A 19638-nucleotide genomic window follows, 5' to 3' on the forward strand; every position below is an offset into this window, starting at 1 on the left:
CCCCAGTCCCTCATAATAATTACTATTTTACAAACTCTTGGTATATTTTTGATTGTTCAAAATGGAACTGAATTACTGTTTTTTGGTCATCTGGAAGGAAAGTAGAAGAAATAAGGACTCCTATACAACTAGTTATGAAGATTACATTATATCTCTTTCTCAAGCCTTGCATATTAAAACCAAGACATTAGCCAATGCTGACGCAGAAAAGGACAATTGAGAAGACGCAATGAAAGCAAAATAGGGTTCTGAACCGTCTACAACTCTCTGCTGAGTAGTTTTATGATGCAAGTCATTTGGGAAAAGGGAATGGCAATTGAGAAAATGCCCCACCAGATTTGCCCATGGGCAAGCCTGTGGTATATTTTCTTGATTGATAACTGGTGTGGGGGTAGGGGTGAAAGGCAGCTCACCATGAGAGGTGCCACCCCTGGGCTGGTAGTTCTGAAAAAGCAAGGCGAGAAGCGTCATTCCTTATTCCGTGCTGGCCTCTGCAACAACTCCTGACTGCTGATTCCAGCCCTATTTAGAGTTCCTGCCCTTACTTCCCTCAGTGATGCACTGTGCAGTGGAAATGAAAACTGAAATAAATTTGACTCTTTATCCCCAAGTTGATCTTGGTCTGTGATGTTTTATCGCAGTAATAGAAATGTCAAATTATGAAAAACTCTGAACGCTCGAACGCAGGCTTCAGGGCTTCAAAGAAGGAGCAAGTCCTTGTCTATACCTCAAGGCATGCACACCGCCCCCACCATTAACTCCTGAATAAATAACCCCAGCTGGAAGTAGATCACTGTGGCTCTGAGAGTTAGTCGTAAGTAACTCTGGCCCATTTCCCTCATTATCACACAAGACACACTGAAATTATTATAATGCATACATATACAATTTAAAACATAACACTATGAGTTTTATAAAAACTTCACAGTTTTCTTGAAAGAGGGAAACACATCTGGGAGAAAATAGAGCCTCTTCTACTTACTTCCTCTACAAACAGCTGCCGGCCTTGGGTCACACTCTGCTCAGGGTTGAATCGCTTTACTTATTTATTTATTTGAAACGAAATCTCACTGTTTGGCTCATACTGATCTTGAACTAAGCAATTCTCCTGCTTTTGCTTTCCCAGTGGCTTGGCGCATGCTATCACAGCCCCATTCAGTTAAGGATTTAAGGATCTTGGTCAAATGCTAGGGCCGATAATTGGGAGTTTCCGAGAATGGATCTCCACTGTTGTTTAATGGTAGATGAAGGGCTTTTGTGTTTTGTTTTTGTACGTCAGGCTGGCCTTAAACTGTATAGTGGGTCTCCTGTCTCTACCTCCCCAGTGATAGGATTCTGGGAGTACAAACCAACTTGGCTAAGTCATGTGCATCCACAGGAAAACATCGCCACAAAACATCAAGCATGCATGACGACAACCTCTTGCTAGACAACGAGCGCGCTCCTGCACAATGCAGGCATTATCATTATCACTTCAATTACCTGGTTTCAGGAGATGACGAGCTTTCATTTATGTCTGTCCTTCTACTTCTTGGAAATGACGGACTAGATGGAGGCATCTCACCGCTAAGGCGGTCCGGGAAAATGCGCTCTTTACTCAAGTTGATTTCTGAATAGGGGCAGTAGGCACCACTAGAAGAGAAAAGTGCGTTCCCATTAGATCATAATTATATAATTAAAACTGTAGGCTAGTGAAAAGATGCCAAAAGTGACCCAAGGATGTTACATACGCACGTGTGTAAACGTATGACTAGACAGACAGCCATAAACTCTTATCTTTACAGATAATTTCAGTTTATTCCACAGGTGAACATACCAGCACTAGAAGAATTCTGCTGCAACCTCTGAGCTGAGCAACAGCCAGAGGATCCCACTGGTACTTTTTATAGGTAAGGCCTATGCATATCTCTGGGGATAATCAGCAACAAGAAATACCCACACTTGGGACAGTCATAGCTGTTTAATTTCCCTTATACCACTTAGTAAATTTCAATGTCCCCGGGGAACACTACAATCTCTGGGACTGTAGTTACAGCTGATTTCCTAGAGAACACACAAATGCTTTGGAGCTAATTCTATCCCTGGTATGAAAGGGAGCCACAGGCCAACCTTTCCTATCTGCCCTTAGATGTTATACTGTGAGGTCCCATATGGTGATAACTCTTGTTACCTAGTCAGAGGAAATTGAGGTCACTGAGTGCTAACTTGGCATTAGCTAGCAGATGCCTGGCCTGGGCCTTAGCATTCCAGTCTCTAGAACATCTGGGTACCAGGCTTCCAATATACACTAAGCTCTCCAGTTGACTGTGCATCTTGCCCCTTTGCTTTGAGAGGCCCTCTTAAGTCAGGAAATCATTTGGACATTAGATACAGTATATTGTTGTCTTGCATACTCTTTTCTTTCTATCATAGTGAGAATACTAACAATAACTCAAGGGAATCTTTTTAAACAATGTGTCTATCAAGAGAAGCCAAGACACTCTCCCGGGAAAAGAAGAGAAGAATCTGAAATGCTCCCTGGTAACTCTAGAAGAGACATAAAATTCATCTCAGATATCTTGTGAGCAAAAAGGCAAGCTTTAGTAAGTACATACTGCTCTTCACTGATACTTTAAGCAAAAGCAACAACACTTAATCACATGCTGATATAAATTTATATAACGTCTATCCAACAACAACCAAGAAAACCAAAACACAATTGACAGAAATCTTTATGGATCACATTGAGCACTGTGCTGTGCTGTGCTTACACACATTGTCTTCATCTACCCAACACCCTATAGAAAAGACATCTCATGAAACACTAGGCTTTGAAATGGTTAAGCAACTCCAGTCTTTAATTTTCTGATTATCAGCAAGTATTTATCAATTTTTTTTTTTTTTTGGTTTTTTCGAGACAGGGTTTCCCTGTAGTTTCTAGAGCCTGTCCTGGAACTAGCTCTTGTAGACCAGGCTGGCCTTGAACTCAGAGATCCACAAGTATTTATCAATTAAGTATCTACTGCATTAACCACCTTTCTAGGCATTGGGAACATAATAAAAAGAGAGGAGGTGAAAATTCTGGCCTCAGAGAGTAGTAGTCTAGGGCAGCGGTTCTCAACCTTCCCAATGTCGTGACCCTTTAATACAATTCATGTTATGGTAACCCCTACATCATAAAATTATTTTCACTGCTACTTCATAACTGTAACTTTGGTAATGTTGTGAACCGTAATGTAAATATCTGTGTTCCGATGGTCTTAGGCAACCCCTGTGAAAGGGCCATTTGACTCCCTTACAGGGCTGTGGTCCACAGGTTGAGAACTGCTGATCTAGGGCAGAAGGGCAACGCCTAATCACACAAAGAAATTCTGTAACTTTACACGGGAACAGCTTCTATAAAGAAAGCGAAAGAGTACAGCATTAGCGAGGACCTGAGGATATTCTGCTGGGCAGTGAGGAAGGGCTTCTCTAGAGGAGAACAAATCCCTAAAGGTCAGGACAGAATTGCTCATGTCTGCTTCCCACACTCTGGAGAAGGCAATGCAACACATGGAGGGAGAGAAGAGGAGATGACAGAAAGCAGGAGACGCAGGGAGAGGTAGAGTCAGGCACGGCTCACTAGACCGTAGCCAGGAGATACAGGGAGCGATAATATCATGGATGTCTCACTAGACAATAGTCAGCAGTTTCAAGTTTAATTTTGGGTTCAAAATTGAAGGCCCTAGGAATCTCAAAATACAGGAAGTGACAGGGATCACCTTGGGTGTGTGGGATGGAAATGTAAGGAAGGTTAGAGGACTGTAGACTTCTCATGCCCATGATGCCCTGCAGACCAAGAGACAGTCTGTGATCTGCAGGGATCCAGAATGGATTGCTGATTTGTGCTTTGAAGAACTTGAGGCAAAAGAGACACAATATTTTTCTTTATTTCTCTCTGAGATAAGAATGACTAGTGGGAAGTAAATGTGGAGTAAACCAATAATTATGGAAAGTAAAGTTTATTATTAGACATTTAAATAAAAATGCTGATTGCCTGAGGTCATACAGCAATGAAATAGCTCAGCAAGATGAGTCTCCTCATTTAATAACAGGCATACTATTTCAGTCAGTCACACTATCAAGGAAAATCTAACCGCATCAGCCATTCAGACACTGCATGGGATCCTGTTTGGAATGCCCAAACTCATCAAGAGTTCACGGGCACAAATTACCAAAACTAGTTCTGCCTAACGTGAACCGAGACCTTGTAGGTTAGTTGGAAAGCAGACAAGCAGGTGTAGGCAGGAGGCAGGACCCAGAACAACATACTGCCTTAGAGGATCTCTGCACAGGATGAGGTTGCTGGGCAGCATACGCAGGCCACACTTAGCCTGCCTACTACCTTGGGGTCCGGACACATTCCTCAGGTTCATGGAGACTACAAGCACAAAGCCTGGCAAGCCTGCGCTCTGGAGGATCCGCAAGACAGAACTTCCAGACCGCAGCACCGTGTATGTCAGCTGCCCTGTACCTACCAAGAAAGCAAACAGGCTGTGTTGCCTTAAGGCACAACACTTTCCTTAATGCTGAGCTTCAGCTCAGGCAGGGTCCTAGAGTCGACTGAAGTCCTCTTCAGATGTCTGAGGGTTTCCTCACAACGTACCATCTTCAATGAACCTCCCTAAAACCATCCAAAGTTACATATAACCAGCTCCTCCCAAGAGCTTGAGTCTCTGCTCTGACCAAGGAGTTAAGTTGGTCCAGCTTCAGTCATCTTGGATGCCAATGTACGCTGTTCTCTCCAGTGCATGTTTTATTGAATTTATGTATTTCAATATTGAGGCAATAAAAGAAAAATCCAAACGTGGTGTTTTGTCTTCTTTCGACAGACAGTATAGTGCTAACCCAGCAGCGGGGTACATGTACAGTTAGACCTCACCCATTCTTCAGCCCCGGGCTCAACAAGCAGTGACCTACAGTGTGTGTATTTACTTTGGATGGCATCAGGGTTGAAGAGCACACACCACCAGCTTCAAACAAAGGGAAGTCATGCGGGAATTTTAGATGACCTAGGTCCCCAGCGAAACACCAGTTACAGAGCAGACAACCGGGTTCAAGCTTTATGAAAACGGCCCTTTGCTTTCGTTGTTGCCTAAATGGAAAACTTGGGGACAGTTCAGAGAAAGGTAAAATGCTGCTTCGGAGCCTTGCTGTCTAAATGCCTGTTTTGTTTTGTTTTGAAAACAGATTGCCCCAGCTCTTTCAACCTTTCAATCAAAAGAGAAACAAGCCTGCCTTCTGAAGACCTGCCCTAATGAGCGAGATCTGCCCTACCAAGGGAGCCATGAGATGGCCAGCCACAGATGTACACTAAGCCTCTCCCTTCCTTCGAACCCTGAGGAACCCCCATTCTTACACCTGCACAGAGGGGGAGGGAATGCCAGCTGGTGATGACTGAGGGGAATGTGACAAGACACAGCAAAGTGCCACAGCCACAGCAGAATGAGAAATGCTCCCGGTAGAACACGGGTACCTGGCACAGGGCTCTGCGGCCTCATCCGAGAACGGTGATGAGCCAGCACAGTGCCTGAGGCTGAGTTTTCATTTCAAAATGATGATGCCACCAAAAGTGGGCACGCCTGACCCAGGCGAACAAACTCCTCACCTGGCATTTATCCTCACCACCGTGGAAGCAGCTCCAAGAGGGTGCTCATGTGACAGATACAAAAAAAGAGGCTTCAGAGGGGACTTGTAGAGTGTCACATGGTTCTTGGTGGTGTTTGACTGGCTCTTGTTTAGTTGCTACACGATATGAGTAAATACTAGCCTATATTATGGAAGCATTTCTTTATTTCAAATCTGAGACAATGACATTGATCTGAGGGATTCATCAAAGAGCTGCATCTGCCCACCCCTTATGTCACGCACAGTTGTATGTGTTGCAGCTTTCTCTGTGCTAGGCAGGGCTCCGAGTCCTGCACATGAAGTAATTCTTTCCTCACAGCACTCCTACGAAGGCCATCACCACCCGTGTTCCAAATGAAGACACTGGTGGAGAAAAGGGCAATACTGTTTCAAGATCCCAGCACTTGCCGACTGCCTTGCAAGGCAAGCCAAGCTACAGACAGGAATTTTCCTCTATCTTGTCTCCCATTATCTACCCCTTGGGGTAGGAATTACAGTAAAACTCATAATTAACTATGCTTTCAAGGACTTAAGATCACTACTAGGCCTGTTGTTTGAAGGAACAAAAGAGATGCAAGAATTGCCTCACCATCACAACCACTGAGTGTTCTGCTCAGTCTTTCTTCTGTTGTATTCATGGAAAGCTAAGGTTTTAAAGATTTAGTGTGTGTGTGTGTGTGTGTGTGTGTGTGTGTGTGTGTGTGCACGCATGCACACATAAGAGTACAGATGCCTACAGAGTCATGAGCTCCCCTGCGGTGAAGTTACAGGCAGTTGTGAACCACCCAATGGCGGTGCAATTCCAATTTAGGGACTTAAAACTGCACATGAACTTTGAAAACTCACCAGGGTTTACTAACTCCTCTGGAAAGAGCAGATTCTCACTGACCTTACAATTAAAAATGTCTAGCTTTTCATGTACTGTTTTTAGGAACTAAATCTTAGTAAGGATTGATTCATTACACTGGGTTTGCATTCATTCCATCAGGGGTGTTCATTTTCTCCCATGCTCATTCATTCTCTCTCCCCCTTTTCCTCCTCCCTCCCCTCCCTGTTTCCCTCCTTTCTTCTTTCACCCCCTCCAGTTATTCATCCAAATAAAGTCCTTTCAGGAAGTAATAGTACAAATCCTTCCCTAAAATGACTTTATTATGTCACGAATATTAGTAAATTCTTGTACACTAACCACTTGACACGTATCTGCTCCCGGAGCCTCTCAGGGGGCTGTTGGTAAATGAAAGGCAGGCCTTGTCCTCTGCTGCCCACTGTCATCTAAAAACCCCTCTTAGTTATAAACTACTCATGTTTCTACAGCAAAGCAACGCATCTGTTTAAGCGCCCACATCGTTACTCTCACACATGATACCGACAAACATTCACTACAGACTGTATCAGGTGACTGCTCTGTGCAGGGCCCTGATGGGAGGAGCAGACATCAAGGCCATTCTGGGATGGATTGAGCACTGCTTCTATCAGTGTCCCATCCAGGGCCTTTGCTCAACTCTTCCAACTTCTTCTCATCATCTTAAGCGGTGCTCGACTCACGGACTTGCTGGGAGGATTAAATGTGGTCATACACATAGCCTTAGAACAGCGGCTATGACAGAGGAGGTCAAACACATCCCGCACATTATAATTACCTAACAAATGAGGTACTTGGCCTCCATCGTGGAAGGGGAAAAATCAGCGAAGGTAAGCAGTGATACGGAAAGCCTGTTTGAGAGGACGCGACTCCATTCAGAGTATAGCGAGTGCTTTACTGAACACAGCCACTCCTACCGCCTTAGACGTGGGCCCCGCCCCTCTTCTGCACAGCCACCAAGGCTAGTTGACCAAAGCACGCACTCAGCCATATGAAGGCTAGATGGACGGCTGCTAAAGGAAAACCGGTTTTCAGATGTGCACCCTTGGTTATTAATTTGCAGAGCACTCCATGAATTTCAAATACATTCTCTAGAGAGAGACAGGAGGAAATAAGCATTCTCTTGTTTAATTTCTAAAAGATCACATTTTATATATCAAAGATGTACTTCTGAAGGCAATATATATGCAGAATAGCTGCTTTGATGTAACTTCAGCTCTCTTAACCTCAAGTGGGTTTTTCCCACTCTCAGACCTCTGAGTTGAACAACAAAAGAATGGGGAGTCAGAATTAAGCAAGCTGGCTATAGAATTATCTCTGGAGAGGAGAATGCTCTTCACTAATTGTATTTCATAGTAAAGAAAGGCTGCAGCCCCAACCTGTGTTACCAAATGCTGACTCTGCTCCTAACGTTTGTTTCTTAGGTCCAACATGTAGTCTTCAGAGACAGTCACAAGCAAGTGCTAGCCAAGCACAGTCTTTTGCTTACGCGCTCCTAAGACTAACCTTACTGAAAGAGCAACTTTCTTTGTTATCCACGTAAAGAATGCATGTTTTGATTTATTCAGTTTCTCAGTAAATTAATCCAAAGAGAATTTTCTCATTATGTTTTCCTAAGCACAGCATTCTCAGCAAGGACAGAAATAATTGCCAGGGAAATGAACCTTTCAGAGAATATGGATGAAGCAGCAAGCTAATCCACACGTGTACTGATGAGATGGAAAACAGGCTGGGCCCGCTAAGGATTAATGTCCTGCCAAGAAGACAGCGTGGAGCACTGTAAATTATTCCGACTACACAAGGAGTGGAGAAAACCTGTGCACAGGCCGGGGAGGGCGGACAGCAGAACTGGGACCATGCCCTTAGTCCTCACAGTTTTATTCTTCCGTCTGGAGACCCGGCCCACCAACTCTGCACGAGACAAAGATCCCGAGAGCCATGCCCTGCATGCTCAAGAAAAATCACTGTAGTTTTCTGGCTGAGCCTTGTCTTTTCCATCATAAACAATATTGTGCCACTTTTTTAAGAACACGAGCAGTTCTTGAACATGGTTCCAATTACTCTGTTTCCTTCCCGCATTTCTGTATAAGTTCCTCTCTGGATCTCCCCATGATTTACCCCTCCTAGTAAGCAGCACAACACCACCTGTCGTAGCCAATCCATCAAGGAATTCCCCAAAGGCAACCACTACACTGGGAGGAGCAGCTGGGCTGGAGGAGCCTCGGGATAAAGGCAGTCAAGACAAGCAGCTAGGGGACGTGGCGTGGCTGTCACTACACACTTCGCTGTCACAAACTTTCCTACTGGGCCCTAAGGAGCTGCCCGTGAGACTATGCGCGTGGTGTGGAACTCTCATCTCTAGAGTTATTCAGTACGCACAGTGCTGTGTGGTGGTTCCGTTCCGGCGCTAAATACAGACTTGGAGTAGCCAACTGTATCCTAACAACACGTCAGAATTTACCCAATTTAAACATTTCTTAGCTCTTTCCTTTCAATTTGAGGAAATTGCCTTGAGTCTAATGAACATCACGGGACTGTACAGTGGTAATGCAGATGAGTCAAAGACCCTCATTTTAGTTTGGGGCTTTCTGTCTTCTACCTAAAATGATGCTGAGTGAGTGGGGAGGCTGAGTGCCGGATGGACGAGTCAAGGAGCAGGGCTGTGGGGGCGGTGAGAAGGCAAAGGTCAAGGCCAGACCTTTCAGCTCCCCTCACCAGCGGCTAGAGAAGACACATTACCGGGCACGCCACAGCTCGTGGGTAAAGAAGTTCCTCTAACGGGGTGGCTCTGAAAGCCAGCTGATTCCCATTAGGCAACAGGACACTCTCTAACACAAAGTAGGCGAATGCTTGATAAGGGTTACACGTTCCGACTGAAAAAAAGAACTGTTCTTCAAAAGAAACCACTGAACAAAAGACTGTCTCAACTGAGGGTGCAGTTTTGCACACTCGTGGGCTGTGTCTTGCACTTGGACTGACCTATTAGCTGAAAAGTGATCCGGCTGCCTTCGTGAGGCACAGCCAATATTCTAGACTGAAGCGTCTTCAGCGGAGTTTAAATTAATGCTCTGTCTGGTTTGTAGGCATACGAGTGGCACTAAGGGTTTAAAAATGGGTATCTGCAAACGGAATCATCAGCCTGTCTGTGCACTTTTTATTCTGGAACACAATGAATGTCAAAACAAGAAGGAACAAACGGAAGATAAGCAACACATGTGGATGCAGAGAGACACAGAACGTTCACTGCACCCAGGTGAAAACAATACACCAATTTTGCAAGTCTTATTAACTCTTAGAAGAATTGGTAGCAACATTTCTGAATGTGTTTAATGTTACATGTGTGGAGGTTAGGGGACATCTTTCAGGAGCTGACTCTCTCCTTTTACCATATGGACTCCAGATGGAACTCGGGTTTCCAGGCTTGGTGGTACTTACCCATTGAGCCATCTTACTGAACTATAATTTCAAAATTTTAAAGGACCAGACTCAAACCAGATAAATAAGAAATAATTTTCCCAATGAGTAATACAATTAGCACATTTCCATATGTACACTGATAACTATTACAATTTTAATACATATTCAAATGGGTGACCCTTCTGTCCTTGAGACGTCCCACTAAATCATAGGAATTTATTTCAGTAATATTTTTCAATGTCTATGAAGATCCCAAATCACCTGAACATCAAGCTTTAATTGTATTTTTTTGGTTTCTTTTCTAGTTACTTACCATTAAGAAAAAATATTGGGGAAAAAAAAATCACTTTTCTGACCATTAAATCCTTACATTTGGTCATATTGTTTTGTGATGGTCACTGCTAATCTACAATATCTGGTCTTTCAAACTGTAAAGTCACCCAGCCACATCATATTCCACTAAATAATTCAACAGTACCTGCCCTCCCCTCATTAATGGTAAATCCCAAATAACTATTTTAGAAGCCAAGGATCTGTAAAACTAGCAAGCTAAAACAACAACAAACCAACCAACCAACAAGACAAACAAACAAAAAAACCTACCAAATAACTAAAGTAAATCTATTTTAAACAGCGAATAAGTGTTGTCTCAGGAAGACTTAACTTTAGATATATCCTTCGGTTTAACAGTCTCCATGGTAACCACATTTCCTATGGCTCTGAATATAAAATCAGCTCACATCTGTTTCTTATGGAAGGAAATTATCTTCTACATTCTCAGACAGGCACCCTCTATGCAATGCACACAAAAGTCCCCATGCAAGTAGTGGCGAACACGTACCTCTGAGTTCCTAGGTACCTCGATTTTTTAAAATGACCGACCCCCCTGCAGCCTAGAGTTGGACATCCCCCGGTTTCTGATGGCTCCATTAATTCTGCAGGGCCTACAACAAAAATAATAAAGAGAAAAGGTTAAAAAGAAAATACAACAAGAAGATGAGCAGAAAGCTATAGATTCAAATGTCTAGAATGAGAGTAGAGCATAGAAAAAGTACTCCATTTCTGAAACGATTGTTTCTATGGGTCCACATAGAAAAACAAGTAATTCTTGTAAAAATTTAAATGTTTTACTATCTCTATTTTAATGATATTCTCTGTGGTTATTTCTGTCACAAAGTTTATATTTTTTTATACTGAAATGGTACATTTTGATCTAACCTTATTTGAAGATGTCAGACAACAGGGATATTTAAATGTGACTTGATAGAGATATTTGAAAGAACTGTTATCAAATAGAAAAACTGCCTAAGAATATTCATTGTGGAAACTTCAAACACTGGATCAGAGAATATGAAATATAAACACCATGTTGGGCCCACCTGAGCCAACTAAATGGCCAGGGCTGGAGTGCACAGGAAGTCACAAACATTAGCAGCTTGTTCTCTTGCATCCACCACTGCGAATGAACGGCCTCCCAGCTATGGCTCCAACCTGTCAATTCCCAGCTCTATCAAGTGGAGGATTTTCATTCTGCTTCACAAACGGTATGACCCAAAAGTGTATCTAAAACAGTTTCTTCCACTTTTGGAGTTGAATTTCACATTTTACAATATTAATATTCTTCGTGGCTATGTTATCTATACAAACTAAGTTCCATAATTTATTTAACTAAGACTTGCTTCCAACTTTGTTACTTTAGACATTCTTCAGTCAGAAATACACACAGATATGGCTATGCACCCTCGGTCAGAATACAGCACACATAAATCTTTCATATAGTACAGCGAAAGGACATCAGTTATTTTTATAAAACTGACTATAGCATATTGTATTTCATATTTTTATCACACAAGGTATATTCTTTAAAACAGATATGGTGTATGCTCTTTTTCTTTTTTAAATTTTATTATTATTATTATTTTTATTTATTTATTATGTATACAATATTCTGTCTGTGCGTATGCCTGCAGGCCAGAAGAGGGCACCAGATCCTATTACAGATGGTTGTGAGCCACCATGTGGTTGCTGGGAATTGAACTCAGGACCTTTGGAAGAGCAGGCAGTGCTCTTAACCTCTGAGCCATCTCTCCAGCCCTCTTTTTCTTTTTCTATGTGTATGTGTGGTATATGCTTTTTTTTATCATCCTGAATTTAAATCTTTACTGAGTGAACTATGAATTTGCATTTAGAATAAATTACAAAGCAGAAGGTGGCCTTTTTTTCTTTTTTATACATGTCCTAGTATCTGCTAATGGGAACATTTTCAAGGTTATAGTATCAGGTCACTGTTAGGATACTGAAATTTTAATAGTCTGGCAAATTATCTTCTAAAAATTAGCACTAATTGTAAAAGGTTATGTTTACTTCTAAACAAAACTCAAAACAGCATACCTTAATTATTTAGGCAATGTGATTGTTCTTTTATAATTTCGTGTGTATGTGCTCATGTGCATGTGTGTTTGTGTGTGCTCACGTGACACACCCACTACTGGCAATCAAAAGAAAAGAAATATATGGAGAAATAGAAAGAAACTGAGAAAAAGGAGACAAAAAATTAAGCACATTATTTAAGAAAATGAAAACATTGGTCATGATTATCTAAGTGTGTCTTACTTAGAGGAGCCTGAAGAGGGTGTCCAGTTTTGGAACACCAACCCACAGGGTGAATATCTGGAGAGTCTGCATCTATCCAGTAGTCATAGCAACTGCTCCAGCCATCAAAATGAACCTGGATAACAGGAGAACACAGAATCATAAGAATCCCTACTGTAAATCTTCTACCCACGGCGTGAGCCTTTTATACTTCCTTCTGATTACCAGTATATTTAATGCTCAAAAAAATCACTTCAATTATTTAAAATACTTCACTCCACAACCTGAGATAAAAGATGCTTTTGAAACTACCCACAGCTTATCGAAACATCAATAACTGCCTTCCCAAAGATGCTCCTGAGGCAGCTGCTCTGCAGGTTTATTACGCATATCCTTAAACGCTGTTAGCAAATGAAGAATAGGAACATGAATAACATCTTCAAACAAGCAAACGAAACACTCACAAACACAGCTGAGGTGATTTAAAAATCAGGGAACGGGAAGGGAAAAGGGGAAGAGTGGAAAAAGACCTTTGAGGTAAATATAAAGTAAGATTTTTTTAAAAGTACATCGCTTGCTAGAAACACATCCAACTTATAAAACATCCCTGAACCGTTCCATTTTAAAAGTCGTTCTCTTTTATAAGGACTTATGTATTCTTATGTTATATTGTATGGGTGTTTGGCCTACATGGATGTCCGTGTAGCACGTGCATGTCTGAAGCTCACAGAATCCAGAAGAGGGCACTGAATCCCCAGAACTGTAGTTACAGATAGTTGTGAAACTCCATGTGAGGGTTGGAGATTAAATCTGTATCCTGCAGAAGAGCAGCTAGTGTTCTTAACTGCTGAGTCATCTCTCCAGCCCCCAAATACTCTTTCTTGTAAATAACCATAGCATCTCTCAAGATACATTATAAAGTGGTCACAGGTAACTTTGTTATTGGTCTCTAAAGTAAAGAACAATGGCCTTTTAGGAATGTCACTAGTTATCAGTGCATAGCCTTCAAGTTTATATACATTACATACACACATGTAATATATATATAATATAAATATTATGTATATATAATATATATTATCTTTTTACAATAAAAGGATATATTGAAGTACTTATTATATTTTACTTTTAGATCAAATTTGTCAACTAGACTCTTTGGAACTGTATATATCTTTCAGTCTTTACAAGACAATAAATATTCTGGAAGAATGCATGAGTAAACACAGTATAATCATGGCAAAAGACTAAACTAAGCCCATAAAAAACAAACACTGATCGATTTAATATCATAAAAATGTAGAGCTTCAGATAGTAAATGTCACCATAAGCAAGATGAAAGTCCTCCAAACACACTTACTATACAACTGACAAAGCTTTCTTCCTTATTAAGCCCCAATTTAGCAATAAGAAAAAATGAAAACTGAAACAAAAAGATGGCAAATAGATACAAATGGCTCATCATCGACAAAATAAATTAAATTGTTGATAAATATATGAAGAGACAATCAATTTATTTGCCACATAAAACTTACAAATGAAAAGTCCAAGACACTATTCTCCTATCAGCCTGCCCAAAAGGGTTCACATCTTGTTGAACCCGACTGCTGGAAGCAGAAGCATAAAGGGAACTCCATAGTCCACCAACAGTTACATAATGTCTGCAGCACTATGTGGCAAAGGCAATGAACATTTGAAACATACTGTCTTTAGCTTATCAAAACTGATACTAAAAAGTAACTCACCATTTTTAGGGAAAGTAGTATGCAGTTGTTAAAAATAAATACACATGTATGTGGGGTAGAAATGATGTAATTTCTCAAGACATTGAGTCAGTTTTCCTAGAATCAAGGCCCTAAAGACTGCCTCTCCTGGAAGAAGTCATGGATACCACACTAAGTGGGACAGAGCTCACAGAGATAAAGTGGTAGCTAGTAAACAGACAGACAGAAGGAACCGGGCCAAGAATCAGAAAGAAAGTTATTTACTATTTACATGCAAAAAATATGAAGCATCATTTAAAGTTTGTTAGCTTTGAATGTTTCCTTTCCTTTAATCAATTAATCAAAAATATTGTCAAAACAACGAGAATAATATTCATAACCTTCTGAAAATAGAAAGTTATGGCATCAAGGCTACCACAGAATGAGCAATGATAATTTATGTTAAATTTCATTTTAAACCTTCTGGTTTTCAACTAACCATAGCAATGTATTTTTGTTTTACTTCAAACATGAAGCTTTGATGTTTGTGATGGTACTATTCCCAATTCTCTTTCTTTTACATTAGACTCATGCTGCTTCTACTGCATATAAACAACCAAATGCTATAAGATCATCCTCACAAAGTAAATGGCTCTCTGGAAGAACACCATAATTACTTGTGAACATTGAGAAGAGGAAGGGGATGTGTATCTGGGCTCATCTTTCTGTTGTAATAGCAGCATGAACGTTGCAGGGGTAATCAATACTTTCTTCTTAGATTCAGGGCCTGGTCCCCAGGAGCGAACTCATGCCTACTACTGTAAATGTGATTAAGAGCTGGTGGCCCCAGGGGCAGCCTTCATTACTACCATTTTGCTAAATGGACATATGACCAAACTGCTTATAAATACTCATTTTTTATAGCCATAGGTTAGTGTTGCTCTCAGAAGTCATCAGAGAAGCTTCTCCTTATGATAGTTGGTTAATATAGAGATGCGTAACTGGCTAAGATGTGAAGAGTAAAGGAAGGTCAAGTGGGCCCCAAATGAGCCATTTCTTGAACCCTCTCCAAGGCTCAGGGGATATTAAGGAATATGGGGTAGAAAGAGTAGAAAAGTTGAGTCCTACCAGTCCCTGAAGATCTACTAACATTGCTGGGGGAAGGGGTGTCACGCTCATCAGTGACATGGTCACTGATAGGTTGCCCATGTTCCAGTAACTAGCTTCCTACCCATGTTTATGCAGGAAACACTATTGAGACGCAGGGGTCACATACTGTAACAGACATGACAATAGAAGGAAGGCCTCGTGAGAAGGATTCAGAAGCAGTGGGATGATAAAGGCTACCAGAGAGGTAAGATGACACAAATTGATCTTATACATAAATGAGACTGTCAAAAATGAAAAACTAAATTCCCAAAAAGGAATAATAAGGTGCAAGATCAGCATGCAGCATGAAAAAAATTACATAACAAAAGAGAAATGAGAATATCTATAATGCTGTGTCACTACAGACGTGGTCATACATGTGATTGAACGAAATGGTCCCTGGAGCCTCACGTATTTGAATGCTTTGTTCCTCCCTAGCTGGTGGAACTGTGGCCTTGTTGAAGAGATTTGTTACTGGGGATGGCTTTGAGGTTTCAAAAGCCCCCTCCCCGTCTCTTGCCCTCCCCCTCCCCTACTGCTCAAGTCCCATGCCTGCCTGCTGCTATGCTCCTCTCTATGGTAGTTGTGGATTAACTCTCTGAGACTGTAAGGAAGCCCCCAGTTAAGTGTTTTGTTTTATAAGTTAGTTGCCTTGGTCATGGTGTCTCTTCACAACGATAGAAAAGTAACTAATACACTAAAAACAAATCAATAATAATGTTGAATTTTTAAAATTAAATTTCTAAAAAAAATTAGATGCTAGTAAATTTCTAAAGAAAATAGATGAAAATACCGAACTAACAATTTTATTACTAAATCATCAGTTTGGGGAGAGAGATACACTTTTCACCTAGAAGTATAATTTGGACTCTTTATAAAAAACATCCCCTATGTTACAGATAACTTTAATATTAAAACAGTTAATAGTTTTATGAATACAATATTTTTTTTTTTTTTTTTGGTTTTTCGAGACAGGGTTTCCCTGTAGTTTCTAGAGCCTGTCCTGGAACTAGCTCTTGTAGACCAGGCTGGCCTCGAACTCAGAGATCCGCCTGCCTCTGCCTCCCAAGTGCTGGGATTAAAGGCGTGCGCTGCCACCACCACCCGGCTGAATACAATATTTTTTAAAGGATGGATTTGGTTAGATCTTTTGTGAATCTGAAAGGCAACTCAGGAAAGCACATGATAGCTATAGATGCTTGCCTCTTCTGTCCTGTGACATTAAAATCCCGTGTTTGAAGAACAAAAACAAGTGAAGGATGTGCTTGTCCGCCCATCAGAACACGTGACTGAAACACAGAGCCTAAAAGAAGAGTCAGGACCAGAAGATGGACTCGTCCTGGAATCTAGGGAGCTGTAAGTGGGTGAGAAAGCCCTCTTCTTCCCCAAGGTGGTCAGCACACAGGGAGGCCCTCCACACACGTGCCAGGTGAGCCTCTTTTCAGTAACCCTTCAAAGGTTCTTCAGGAAACAGAGAAAAATCTTTAACTCTAGGATATGACTTCCTTGGTTCTACCTTCCCCAGAGGGAGGACCTGGATGCTGATGAAAGGCGTGTACCCAGGTGGGAAGGCTGGTATCCTGATTTCCTATACTAGAGTAAAAACTGACCAGTCAAAGAGCATTCCCTCCTTACCCAAGACTGTGCCTAAGATCCAACTACGGTGTAAAATGCCAAAGGGAAAATTTCATATTGCAATAAAGAGAGACCAGTTTCATACAACATTTTATAATATATTGCCATGATTGTCCTATTACTGTTGTTACTCTTTCTATATCTAGTGCATAAATTATATATTATCGTATGCATGCATGTATGTATGTATGCATAGGTAAACCTATGGTATGTAGGGGATTTTACATGTGGTTGCAGGCATACACTAGGGATATCTTGAAAGATACCCCCTATAGACAAGTAATAATACAAGCCTATTTACAAAAATACCTCATGTATGCTACCTTTCTCTTAATATGAACAGATACTTAGAATTATCTGATATGTGAGAACCAATATGAAAACAGAGACCATGCTAGTTAGTAAAGAAATTGGGTTGGGGGGGCTGGAACAATGGTTCAAGGGTTAAGAGACTCTCTTGCTTGCTGGCTCAAATGGACCTGATGCCCTCTTTTGGCAGTCAAAAGCAGATAGGCACACTTGCACACACAAACACACATAGGCACATATACATAATAAATAAATAAAGAAGCAAACATAATATTTAAGAAGAATTTAAGAGAGTAATCAAGGAAGAGAAGAAAACTATCAGCAGTGTCCTCAGACAGAAGCAACATTGCTTCAGGAAATAAAAAGATGCTTTTTAAACAAAGCAGGAACTAAATACCATTTTTAAAAAAAAAAATTAAAATCACAATTGTAGTTAAAAATGTAATAACAAAGTTTGAAAAAGAAATGAAGGCATTTCTAAGCAAACAATTTTGAAACATCAGCAACACATAAGAAAACAAGAGCGTCAACCTGACAGCTGATATCAGGGTACCAGCTTCCAGAAGGAGAGCAGAGACAAGGAATCCATCAAAGCAAAAATAGGATACAGAGACTGCAAAACAGAAAGCTTCACAGTGGGAAGGCATGGGGACCCAGTTTGACAAATAGAAAGATGCCCTCACAGGGTTGGAGACCACTGGAGACAGCCATTCATCCCCACGTGCTGTAGAAATAAGCCCATGGCCCAAAGAGACTCCAATAGAGTGGCCTTGGGTATCCAGAATCTCCAGGAGTGAGATGCAGCGAACAGTGAAACTCTGAGGGTCAAAGCTCCCTCCCTAGAACATCTCACATAGCCGCACTAACAACCTAACACAAAGCCAGCAGATGGACATTTTCTCAAATACAAGGAGTGAAGAGATGTTTATCTAATACCCTTTCTTAAGAAAACACAAAAAGACATGTTTCAGCCAGACAAAAGTACACCTAGCAAAACAAGGCATTTCATTATACTTTATAATTTTCAGGAAAATGAAATACAGTCTAGTGAAAAGGAGTCTCAGGATGCGGGCTGTGCTCCCGGCTGAGAGCACCCACTCTGCTGTAGCAGGTGGCTGAAGAGTTGTGGGAAAGAGATAGACATCAGCTGCTGAAAAGCACACTTGCGCCTCTGATTCAAGACACATCAAACTACTGTAGCATCTGAAAAACACCTAGTAAGAAGCTAGAGATGGTTAAAGAGCAAGCTACAAAAAGATCATTGACTACAGGAAAGCCAAGAAAAGAAAAAGTAATTTAAAAAAGACTTAGAAACGAACAACGCTAGTATATTCATAATAACAATACGGGAAGGAGAAAATGAAACAAAACAAAACACAGCAAGATCTAAGTCACAAGGGGCTGGCACGTGGCTTTAATCTCAGCACTCGGAAGGCAGGGACAGGATGGTCTACATAGTGAGTTCCAGGAAAGCCGGGGCTACATAGTGACGCCCTGTCTCAAAAATACCAGCAGTGAAAGCTGAGAAATACAGTGCATAGAAAATATTTTAAAAATGGGAGAAGAACTGTCACTGGTAGCTGAGGCAGACAGATGTGACTGAAGAGGGGTGCTACATTATTTCATGCCCTGTCCCCAAAGCAGAAGATGAGAGCAGACATGCATTCTGGTCCTTGCCTTCAATAGCACCCAGCAGGAACAACCTCCTTACCACTAGAGATGCTCAAGGTGTTAAACAATAGATACTGTGTAACTTTAAAAGTTGATCTTACTTAAAACACTAGCTCTAAAGCACCGATTTTGTTATGATTTTCACATCACAACCAACTCTAATGAAGAAAAAAGTACACTAGAATGTCAGGTGGTGCTGGCACACCTTTAATCCTTCAACCCAGTACTTGGGAGGCAGAGGCAGGAGAAACACAGAGTTCAAGGCTAGCCTGCTCTAGGCCAATTAGGGCTACAAAACCCTGACTTGAAAAAGAAAACAAGACAAAACAAAACAAAGACAGAGAGGAAAAAAGGAGAAAAAAGTACACCTAGAAAATGGTTAACATAGGCTTGCAGTTTTTATATGATTTGCCAAAATTTATGCTTACATTGCCTTTTGTTTGTCTCTGAGGCAGACTCTGGCTATGCAGGCGGCCAGACACTCAAGACTCAAGGTCTTCTTGTGTCTGCCTCTATTGCTGGAATTACAGGTATGTGCTACAAACCTGACTGAACTGATTGGCTCTTAAACATATTGAGTTAAACATTAATGTTACCATTATTCAGAGATAACAGTTTGTATAACTTTTCATCTTATGTTAAACTTTACTATCTTAT

At 41.1% G+C, this 19638-nt stretch overlaps 1 protein-coding gene across 9 annotated transcripts in view; it reads right to left on the reverse strand.

Annotated features, from left to right (window-relative positions):
• Positions 1 to 19638, reverse strand: part of L3mbtl3 (L3MBTL histone methyl-lysine binding protein 3) — a 110075-nt gene that overhangs the window by 22397 nt on the left and 68040 nt on the right. For all 9 annotated transcript variants that reach the window (XM_038339098.1, XM_038339097.1, XM_038339096.1 and 6 more), the window contains 3 exons: positions 12539 to 12653; positions 10767 to 10869; positions 1483 to 1632 (listed from right to left, as the gene is read on the reverse strand). In XM_038339098.1, coding sequence (XP_038195026.1) covers positions 1483 to 1632; positions 10767 to 10869; positions 12539 to 12653 — 368 coding nt within the window. The remainder of the gene's footprint in view (positions 1 to 1482; positions 1633 to 10766; positions 10870 to 12538; positions 12654 to 19638) is intronic.

The sequence above is a fragment of the Arvicola amphibius genome, chromosome 8, assembly GCF_903992535.2.
Source record: "Arvicola amphibius chromosome 8, mArvAmp1.2, whole genome shotgun sequence".
Taxonomy (NCBI): domain Eukaryota; kingdom Metazoa; phylum Chordata; class Mammalia; order Rodentia; family Cricetidae; genus Arvicola; species Arvicola amphibius.